We start from the raw sequence: 10,600 nt of genomic DNA, 5'->3' as shown, positions 1-10,600 counted from the left end.
ACCGGCCCGGCCGACGGACTACAATACCCAGCATCCCCCGCGGCGGGGGGGCGGGCGGCGGGGCAGGGCCCCGCTGGGTGAGCGTGGCAGACGGTGGGTCCGCGCGACTACAGCTCCCAGCGGGCACCGCGGCGGCCGCGCTTACATAACCCGCCCCGTGCACGGGTCCGGTGACCCTGCGCGAGTGGGGCCGCGTCAGAAGCTTCGCAGAGGGAACTGCTCCTCCGCCCGCAGGAGCGCGCTAGAGTCCTCTACGGCGTGTGGGCCCGGGGGTGCTGCTCCTTCGCGCCGTCCCGTCACGGACGGGAGCCCGTTTCCGGGACACGCCTCAGCGCAAGGCGTGACGGGCCCGCGTCCCGGACCGTTCGTCAGAACCGTGGCAAGCAGGTTCCAGGGCCCCGGCGCTCCCCGCGCCATACAGCACCCGGGGCTAGCCCCGCCCAAGACGCTGTATGGCGCAGGCCTTATGTACATTTTTCGGCCCCGCGTCCCGGTTCCCAGTCTAGGCGTCCAGCGCGGCCGACTCGGCCTCGTGTTTTGCACCGGCCCGCGGAGGCCCGGTTGGGACGGCCCAGGCGGCGCGGGGCAGCGTCGATAGTGACCCCGGCGTGCAGGTTCCGGGGCCGTGCCGTGGTTATGCCCCGCGCCCTGAATAATCGCTCCGCTTATACAGACGGCAGCCGGGCGAAGGCGCTGACGTGCACGAGCGGGGCGGCGGATGAGTGGCCCCGAACCCTGGATACCCGCCACGTTATGCAGGCCTCAGGCGGGCAACGTCGCGTCGTGCGCGGGCGGGGCGGGCTGCGGCAGCGGGCGGGGCGGGCCGGGCCGGGAGGGGCGGTGGCGGCACCACCACCATGTCGGAGGCGGCGGTGGCGGACACCCGGCGCCTGAACGCCAAGCCGCAGGACCTGACGGACGCGTACGGGCCGCCTAGCAACTTCCTCGAAATCGACATCTTCAACCCACAGACCGTGGGCATGGGCCGCGCCAGATACACTAGCTACGAGCTCCGGATGCGGGTGCGGTCCCCGTGGGGCCTGAGGGCCCGGGGGAGGGGGGCGCAGGCCTCGGGGCCCGTCGTGGGCCGCGGAGCCCCCTATGGGCTCGGGCTGGGCTGGGCTGGGCGGGTGTACGGCCCGTGGTGGGGTGGCAGCGCTTGGTGCGCGGTGCCAGGGTAGCCGGGGGAGGGCGGGGGCGGGCCGGGGTGGTCCCGCTGCGCTGGCCGAGCGCGGCCTGCGCGGTCGGGAGACGGAGCGGCGGTGTGTGGGACCCCGGCCAGGGCGGCCCCCTGCCGCCTGAGCTCAGGGGAGCCACGCAGGGGCTGTGCTTGTCTGCGGCGGTGGCCTGAAGAGGTGGCCCCCGGCCCTGCAAGCCGGGCAGTGCTGGGCTGGGGCTGGCAGCTTGCCTGCGGCCCACCAGAGTGGGCCAGGGCTCAAGGTCAGAGTGCTCGCAGCTGGTGGGTTTGCCGGAGCCCTTCGACATCCAGCGAGGGCTGGTATGCACAAGGACAAGGGGGGTACTGCCTCAGCAGGCTCTTGCTCCTGTTCCCTCTCTAGAGCCCCAGACCTGGCACTTGGGCACCATTGGGTGGTTGCTGAGTAGGGCATGACTGCATGCAGCTGGTTATCTCGAGCAGGGGAGGAAAGCTAGCTATCAACGTCTTGGGACCTGATCACAGTGCAGTCTAGTTGCCCTTCTGAGTCAGCTTGATCACTTTACAAAGAGCCCGTGATCCAGGAGTGTGTGTAGCAGGCTGAGCACTTCTTGCAGGGTTCTCTTCACTAGGTCTTAACCGAGCCAAACTGGGGATCTCTTCACAGCTCTGCATCTGATAGCTGAAGGAAATAAAATTGAGCTTCCTCTGAAACAAGCTACCTTTAGCATATGTTACAGTGCTGGTGTGGACTTCTGTTCATAGTGTGATTTAACTGCTAAGTCTCCACTGCCTTTCAGAAGAATTGGGTGTTTGCTTTTTTTATGTTCTAACGCTTGGTTTCCAGCACCCTGCCAAAGGGTGCCTGGCAGGTGGCAATAAGAACCTCTTAGTCCCACTGAAACTAGCTCTTGCAGAGATGCTTTGAAAGCAGCTCGTTTTATTTCACAGACCTCATGAAGATATAAAGATGTTGCAACAATAACTATGTTCATCTGGGTGCTGCCTGTCAGAAGGTTTTGCTACCTCAGTTCCTTGAAGGTTTCAGGCTGTGTTGATAGGGTAAAGGTGAAGTTACTGTAGCTGTCAGTCTTTAGACTCTAGGGGCAGGGGAGAAGGGTGGGGAATTGCTGCACATTCTTCCAGTGACACAAACCAGATATGAAAAAGCTGCTCGCCTGTTCGGGTAGGCGATCTGTTCTGAGGGAAGATTGCAGCACAAAGTCTGGCCTTGAGCAGTTGCTGGGACAAGATTTCCTCCCTTAGTTCTTCCAGAGATATGCCAGTGTCAGGTTGGAGGTTCTTTTCCTTAGCAGGCTGCTGTGAAGCTCTCTCTCTTGTAGATCACCTCAAAATGGAGTGAACTCTGGGGAAAAAAATCAGCCTTATCTGTATTGTGAGCCCTGGTTCCAGCGCGTGCCCCTGGGAGGGGGTGTGTTCCTGAAATAGTCAGTTGAGGGGGAGGGAATGGCTGGCTCTGAGTAGCCTGGCAAGTGCTTCCTTGATTCTGAAGGGCTTCAGTGCTTATGTTTTGTCCTGAATAAGGAAGCTGGGTGTTCTTGTGATGCCTCCTTCTCAGGGGACTTGGTTTTTTAAACGCAGCTTCAGGTTTCAATGACATGTTGAAATACTACCTGGCTTCCAAAGCAACCTGCAAATTAACTACTTCTCTTCGTTACAGACCAACCTCCCAATCTTCAAATTGAAGGAGTCGTGTGTGAGGAGACGATACAGTGACTTTGAATGGCTGAAGAATGAGCTGGAACGAGACAGTAAGGTGAGGCCTGGCTCAGACCTGCCTGTTCCTGAAACCAGGACATATGGGAACAGTTGCAATGATAATATTGAGCTGCCCAGAAGAGAGGCTGTGGTGGTGGGCAGCTGTTGGGGCTTGATCTCTATGCACATAACAGGACTGGAGGTGAGTGTTAGATGGCAAAGGATACCTGCCTGCAGGTGGCCGTTCTGCTGACAGGGTGACTCTGTGCTTTCAGATTGTAGTGCCACCGCTGCCTGGAAAAGCTTTGAAACGACAGCTTCCCTTCCGAGGAGACGAAGGCATCTTTGAGGAGTCCTTCATTGAGGAGCGGAGACAGGGACTAGAACAGTTTATTAACAAGTAAGCTTGATGTCCTGGGTTTGTTGTGTGCTGCCTTTCTGGCTGCCGCTGGTAGAAGAGGGCTGTGGGTTGATCAGGAAGGAGTCAATCTGCTGCACGCAGGTGCCGTGCTAAAGGATGCTGCCTGCAGCCGGACAGTGAAACACGGTTCTGAAGCAAATCCTGCCTCGAGTGTGCGTTGCGTTCGGTGCTCTCTTCTGAGAGTGAAGCAAACACCAGCAGAATAGTTGTGCTGCAGAGACCCACTGGCAGGGTAGCGTTGGTTCAGGGTGCTCATGCCCTGCTGCAGGGCATGGTGTGGGAGGGAACACTCTGTGCCCAAGCACCTCTGGCTGGCCCTGTTGCACACCGATCTGAGCCCGGTGACCTTGGCCTGAGCCCGGTGCGGGTGTGCTTGGAGCTGGCTGCCTGTTAGCGGGGAGATCTGTCTTAGTCTACAGAGCGCAGAGGCGTGGGGGTCTTGGTGACAGCTGCACTAACCTCCACATCTGATTTTCTTCCAGAATTGCTGGACACCCACTGGCACAGAACGAGCGCTGCTTACATATGTTCCTGCAAGAGGAGACTATTGATAGGAATTACGTCCCAGGGAAAGTGCGCCAGTAGGAGCACCTGGCACTGCCTTCCTCCATTCCACCCTCCCTCCTGCAAAAATGACATTTATTTTTACACTAAATCTGTCTTCTCTGAACCAGTTTTCCTCTCTTGAACCTCCCAGTTTGTTCAGTATTTTCCTCTTTTGTAACGGGCAGCAGCTTGTTCTACTGGGCTGTGATCTTGGCCTAAAGGTATGAAGATTTATGCAAGTGAGTGTGTTGTCCCGCACCTAGGGGCGGATGTGAATAGGTGTGGAGCAGGAACTTGCTTATGGCGTTAAGTTGTAGGAGCTGCCTCTTTCCCTGTACAGGAAGGTATGAGATGACCTTCACTCCCCTGTCTGTGCAGCCCCAAGCATCTCTGCAGGAGACTCTGAAGAATAGCAGTTGTCATGTTGGTCAGTGATCGCATCAGGTATTAGAGTTTTAGTAAGGCTTATCCAAAACAGTGAGTAGGTGCCTGGGTGTGTTGGTCTCTTGTCCACCCCATTCACCCTGCATGAAACCCCCATTCTTCACTGTCTGGAAATGCTGAGACCCAAGACCTCCTCTAACCCTGCTCTCAGCCTCCTGCGTAACAGACCTGTTTGGTGTATTCGTGTTAATCCCTCTCCTTTCTAACGTGCTGCTGGCAGCTTGAGGGGTTTCCACGCCGTGTGCTCTCATGATGCTCTGCGTGGGCAGTTTGGCGCGTGGAAGCTGGGATAGCCTGGGCTGTAGCAGTGTGTGCTGTGATACCTTGGCCCAGGGTTTAAAAACTGCCACAGCTTGCTCTGCCATGGGCTGGGGTGGTGGTGTTTCCAGCAGCGGGCTGCTCAGTGGAGCCATGGTGACTTTATCCCAGGCCGCAGCTGCGGAGGGGAGGAGGCGGGTCTGGCTGAGGAGGAGCAGGAGAGGGCTGCTGGGGGCTGTTGTAGGGTGTGGCCATGGTGGCTGCCACAGTGATGGCTGCCACAGGAGGAGCCCGGTGGTGAGGCCACCTCTCTAGAAAGGGGTGGCAGAAAATGGTCAGTCCTGGGTTAGACACTTGCTTACAAAGCGAAAGTAACAACGGCTTTTTGTGTGTTTTCCCACTCCGCAGTGAGCTAGACAGTTACTTGTGTGGATGCGAGGACACAGACTAGTCAGGGAAGCGTTCAGAGCTTGAGGGGGACCATGAGGCTGCAGCAGAACTGTCCTTTGGAGGCTCCTCCAGCTGCCACAGCTGTGATGAGTGAGGTTGGGCCTCAGCTCGGGGACTCCTCAGGTCAAGGCTGGCTGGTTTATAAGCGCTTGGTCACTTTGTGGTGGCACAGTTGAGCCTTTCTTAGAGCACAGGCCTGCAGTGACTGCCCTCCCATTCCTGCCTGCCAAGCACGTCCCCCAAGGCCTCCCTAACGTCTCCTGGGTTTTCTGGTGAGGAACTGGTGCTGCTGGGTGAGAGGTGGCTCTCGGGGAGGAGAAGTCGCTGAAACCAGGAGGGAACTGCTCCGGGGGGCCAGCTCGGCCCGGGAAGGGCTGTGGGGCAGCGCGGAGGCTGGTGCCGGTGGAGGTGGCTGTGCCCCCGTCCCCCTGCCCTGCCGGCCCCTGCTTGGGGCGGCCCCTCCTCCTGCCTGTCCTGCTGCGGGGCTGCCATCCACCCAGCTGTCTCCAACCCGTCCAGTGTAACGTCCCGGTTCCGTTCGCATTAAACCACTGTGAAGCCAAGTCTCTGCCTCGTCCTGGGGGGTACCGGGGAGGGGGGGCAGGGGCCGGCGGGGGCAGCCCCGGCAGGGGGCAGCGGCGGGGCGGGTGGGGGCGCGCGTCTCCCGCGGCAGGGGGCGCTGCGCGGCGGCGGGAGGGGAGCGGGTGGGCCGCGCCGGCGCCAGGGGGCGCTGAGGCGGGAGCGGGCGGCGGCCAGGCGCGATGTGGCGGTTGGAGCAGTCGCCGTCGAGCTCCGGTTCGCCGCGCTGCCCCGACCTGCTGCGGTGCGTAGGCGGCCCGCGCTCGCCGCTCTCCCCGCTCTACCTCAGCTTTTTCGAGGAGGAGTGCCGCGCCATCGCCACCCGCCTGCTCTTCGGCGACACCAGGCCCGTCACCTCCACGCCGCTGCACGCCTTGCCGCCCTTCGACGAGGGGGCCCCGGACAGCACCACACCGGCCGCCCGCCCGAGCACGGGTGATGGCGAGGCCGCTGCCGCCACTCCGGGCCCGGCCCGCGGGGAGCCCCGGCGCCTCCCGCGGCCCGCTGGCGGCGGCTGCCCCGGCGCAGCGCGGCCCGGCTCCCGCCTCGCCCGCCCGCAGGCCCCGTCCCGTAAAGCAGCGTGGCGCGGGGCCGGGCAGCCTCCCTGCGGCGGGCCGGGCCCCGCGGGCCGCTCCCGCACCCCCGCCCGGTCCCCGGGCCGCGGCGGCGGCAGGCTTGCTCTCTCCCGGGCGCGGGCCTCTCTGGGTCCGGAGCTCCCCAAGACCGTCAGGGGGCTCCGTGCCCCGGCAACGAGGCTCCCCCAGCCCGCAGGTGAGCCGGGGGGCTGGAGGGAGCCACCAGCACAGCGACCGCTTCCTCGGGGCTGCAAAACCCTCTCTCTTCCCCAGGTACCAAGCTGAAGCTGCTGCCGGCTGCCAAGTCCAGGCCTCAGCATCCCAGCGGGGCTTTGCAGCTGGTACAGCCTTTCGCCGTTCCCAAACCCACCCCCCGGGACACAGAGATGGAAAGTAATTCAGCACCTGCCGATTGCCTCACGCAAAGTGGGGGAGCTTGGGGGGACTGGTGCTGCGGCTAGAAGGGAGAAGGGGGAAGGCCTGGGACAGGGACAGAGCGTGGGGAGTGGGGAGTCCCTGGAAGTGATGCAGGTAGGAGCCTGGGAAATGCACTCATGCCCCAAGTGCTGTGTTAATTAGCACTATCTGTGGTAGCACTATATGTGGCCTAGCAGCCTGTTGGCTTGGAGCCCTCCTCACCCCCTGGTCTTGTGGGGTCAGAGCGGGGGCTGGTGCCTGTGGGCCTGAGATGGGCAGCCTGGCTGAGCCCTGGGCTGTCCTAGGAGAGGTGCAGTGTAGCTGCTTTGGAGTGGCAGCCTGTGCCTAATGTTTGTCCACTATAGGTGCTGTCAAGGTTGGAGGTCGCAAACAGCCTTCCCAGAGGCTCTCTACAGCAATTCCTACCGTGGCTTCTCGCTCCCGACTGTGGCCGCTGGGAAAAGTGGCTTCCCTCAAGCGCTTTTGCCTCGGTAAGGGTGAACATGGGCAGAAGCCCCGGAGGCTCCAGTGTTGTGGGAAGAGAACATTCAGGTCAAGGCTGCAGAGTCAAGGCTGATCCTGGGGAAAGGACAGGAGGGCGCAGCGTGTGCTCGGCCTCAGAGGAGGGGAAGTGAAACTTGGAGCAGCAAGGCTAAGCCAAGTCCCTTCCCTGGAGAGGCACCCAGCAAAAAGCCTGAACAAATATGGTGCTCTAGTTAATCTGTAGGGCAGGGAGTGGCCCTGGTCAGCACATGTTGCTGTCAGGGCACTCTCTGAGCAGGGGTTGTGTGCTCATCGCTTTCATTTCCTAGACCCCACTTCAGGATTGTCTACACAGGAGCTGATGTGCAGTAGGACCCTAGAGCTGAAGGAAAACGATAAGAGCAAAGAACAGCTGCTTGCAGCAGGGACTGTCTTGGGAGCAGGTGAGCAGTATGGAGGTGTGGTCCCATGCAGGGGTGAGGAGCTGGACTTGCCACCCTGCAGAGAGGAGCCCCTCTGGAGCTTTCCTGGCTCCTGACTGCCAAAGGCCTGTTGAAAACCGAGCATCCTGGGAGTGTGCCACGGTGAGGAGAGTCAGCATTTCTGCGCTGGGCACTGGTGGATTCTCACTTTGTGTCAGGGTGAGCATGGGGAAACATGGGCAGCTGCCTAGGGCAGTTGTTGGGCAGTGCTGTTCCCCAGCAGGGTCCTTGCGTTGAACCTGAGAGTGCTCCAGCCTGCTCTGCAGGCAGGGTGCACTGCCTTCCCCAAGAACTGCAGCTGGGCAGCCTGCGGTCCTGGGCCCTGTGAGCAGACTTGGAGCAGGAGTCCAGAGCTACTGGGAGCTAGGCCATGCAGGAGCACCTTCTCCCAGCAGCACCCCTACAGGCCAGGCCAGCAGCAGCCATTGGGCTGGAGGGGCTGGAAGAGCTCTGGCTCCCATGGACAGGTTCTGCCCCTGGTCTGGAGCAGCTCTGGCCTGATTGAAGAGGGGCTGGGGATTGCAGGTATGTTTCTAGTGGCGACGCTTCTCTTCACAGGTAAGGCTGACCAGACGTGGGTGTGTTTGGAGTCCTCTTTTTCCAGCGAGTTGGCCCCTGGCCCGACTCCAGGGTGTGGGGATGCAGTCCCTGCTGAGCAGGTAAGAGCCAGCTGTGTCCTGGTACCACGGAGCACCATTCGTCTGGTGGCTTGGACCAACTCTGCCAGAGGTGGGAGGTTGATGGGACACAGGGTTGCCAATTCCTGGGTTGGCACCTGATCTGTTTTAGCCTTTCCTGGGGTTTACACAAGACCTTGTGCATTTGCTGCATGGCTTTACCACCTCTCTGGTGCTCAGGGGACTGCAGGCTTCTGTCCAGTTAATTTTTTTTTTTTAAGGGTCTTTTGAAAGATGCACATCCCCCATGGTTTGTGGTGGTGCTTTTATACCTCCTGACATGTTGGCCATGTCCCCAGGATGGGGTGAGCAGAGCCCACAGCAGTGAAGTCTCCTACCTGCAAAATATGTTTGTGCATTTACCAGCAGTTTTAGGGCTCTTTGCTATGTGGCTGTAGCCAGCCAAAGGGCTACAGTGACCCACAGGCGCTGGCAGTTGCTCGCTGACGAGCAAACAGTGGCACCGCTGCTGCGATGAATGTGCTCTGGCAGTGGTCCCATGGATGCTGGGCTTGGGGTGTCAGTTGGGCTGCACTGCAGCAGCACCAGGCTCCTGAAGCAAGGGTGAATGTCAAAATGGGGCCCTGTTCTGATGTGCTGAGGGGGGTGAGCAGGGCTCCCCAAGCCCAAGAACCGCTGGTGTGTGTGTGCTCCCTGCAGAAATGCTCCTCCACAGGAAGGGCTGTGCTGGGGCTGGGCTGCGGGTCACTGCCTGGGGGTGACCACCCCCTGCATCACACTTACACCCCATCCTTGCCAGTCTGCAGGTGATCAGCTGTCCCAGGAGCTGAAGCACGTAAAGAACGAGCTGGAGCGAGTGAAGAGTGAGCTTGGTACGTGGGGCTGGCTGTTGTGGGGGCTGTGGGACACCCACAATCCAGATGACCCCCCCTGCACTTGTACCTGGAGCCCAGGCCTGCAGCTCCGTGGTGATGGGGTTGGCTTCTTGTTGAGGGTAGAGCAGGATCCCAGCTGCCACCGCAGGGCGTCTGGGTGTGAGGTGTTCAGGACAGGCTGAGCACACACCTACTTGCCTCCTGCCCGCAGCTGACAAGACTGCCCTGTGTGAAGTCTATCGCCAGATGATCTCCTCCTTGCAGCATCAGCTCAGAGCAGCAGGTATGTTCCCTTGCTGGGGTGAGCCCTGGCCCCTGGGCAGGCTGCAGGGCTGCTCCGGTGATCCCTTGCCAGCGTAACTGGGGGCTGCTGGGTGGAAGGGACACAGCTTGTGGCCTTCCCTGTGGACGAATTGCTCAGTGCCGGGAGCAGCAGTGTTTTGATGCTGCTGTTACTCCCCAGGAATCTGTCTGGAAGATGCAGCAGTGGAGGAGAGCGGTAACTCAGGGAGAGGCTGACAGCCAGTACGTGGGGACAGACTCACAACAGCCACTTGTCTGGCCACCTGAGCTGCTGGACCAGTGATACTTGTGGAGCTCTTGTATGAATGAATTTTTTAACTCCTTGCACTTAAAATAAAGGTATCTTTTCCCAGTGATGCTTGCTGTCTGCTGGGGTAGGGCCAGTGCCCACTGTTGCCCGGTGTTGTCCAAAGGGCTGGGCAGAAAGGGCAGGTCTGTGTCCAGCTGTGTCTCATTCTGCTCAGCCAGAGACTTGAGCTCTGCTGTGCGAAGAAGGTGGGTGATGGTGGATGGAGGCAGAGCATGGCTCTGGGGAAGCCTTTCTGGGCACACCTGGTGCTTCTGGGTGGGATGCTTGGATATGTGGTGGTGGCAGGCAGCTGTACGAGCAGTTTCTGCCTTAAACTACCTTCATGCTGGATGTGGGAGAGCCAGCTGGGCTTCTGCAGCTGTTAGCTGCTACTTACCGTTTTATTAGCGGGTGGCTTGTGACAGTGTCTGGGTGCAGGTGGCAGGGAAGCAGTGCTTGGGACTCAGTCCCTCACTGCTCCTACCTGCCAGTGCTGGAAGCCCTGCCCTGCTGCTGACACAGGCACCTTGTCACACTGCCTCACGTCTGGGTGAGGCCCTGAAGAGTCCTGCTATCTGGTGCTGGCAGTGCCCCAAGGCTGGGCTGGGAAGGGTGGCCTGTTCCTGCTCCCCTGTTATCCCCAGCTGGTGTTCCTGGCAGCCCCAGGGTGCCGCAGGCAGCCCGCACCCCTTCCTGGAGTGACTGCCCTTGACCGTGCGCAGGGGTGGCTGCACAGGGATGCTCCGTCCGCTGTGCCCCAGCCCTGCTTGGCACTCGCTCGCCGAGGCAAGCAGCTCTGGTGCTGCATGATCTGCAGTGGAGCATTCTAGTGTGGTGCGCCGGGAGGGTTCCCTGCATGTGCACGTTGAAGATAACTTCTTGGTGCAGGTACTAAGGGAGCTGACTAGGAAAGGTGCCCTACTAGATCTGTTGTTTGTAAACAGAGAGGGACTCATGGGCAAAGT

The 10,600-nt window shown here is 60.5% G+C and overlaps 2 protein-coding genes across 2 annotated transcripts; both read left to right on the top strand.

Annotated features, from left to right (window-relative positions):
* Positions 1 to 818: 818 nt before the first annotated feature.
* Positions 819 to 5,557, top strand: SNX12 (sorting nexin 12). Its single transcript, XM_074882629.1, has 4 exons — positions 819 to 1,022; positions 2,838 to 2,933; positions 3,151 to 3,275; positions 3,779 to 5,557. Exons 1-4 carry the CDS (start codon positions 858 to 860, stop codon positions 3,879 to 3,881), a joined length of 489 nt encoding a protein of 162 aa, XP_074738730.1. The 5' UTR covers positions 819 to 857; the 3' UTR covers positions 3,882 to 5,557.
* Positions 5,558 to 5,755: 198 nt separating this feature from the next.
* LOC141949110 (uncharacterized) lies at positions 5,756 to 9,698 on the top strand. Its single transcript, XM_074882344.1, has 8 exons — positions 5,756 to 6,344; positions 6,422 to 6,541; positions 6,931 to 7,056; positions 7,378 to 7,491; positions 8,089 to 8,189; positions 8,968 to 9,040; positions 9,255 to 9,326; positions 9,507 to 9,698. Exons 1-8 carry the CDS (start codon positions 5,756 to 5,758, stop codon positions 9,560 to 9,562), a joined length of 1,251 nt encoding a protein of 416 aa, XP_074738445.1. The 3' UTR covers positions 9,563 to 9,698.
* The last annotated feature ends 902 nt before the right edge of the window (positions 9,699 to 10,600 follow it).

This window comes from Strix uralensis, chromosome 13 (genome assembly GCF_047716275.1).
Source record: "Strix uralensis isolate ZFMK-TIS-50842 chromosome 13, bStrUra1, whole genome shotgun sequence".
In the NCBI taxonomy this organism is placed as follows: Eukaryota; Metazoa; Chordata; class Aves; order Strigiformes; family Strigidae; genus Strix; species Strix uralensis.
The sequence above is the reverse complement of the archived record's forward strand: the minus strand, read 5'-3'. Positions and strand labels throughout refer to the sequence as shown.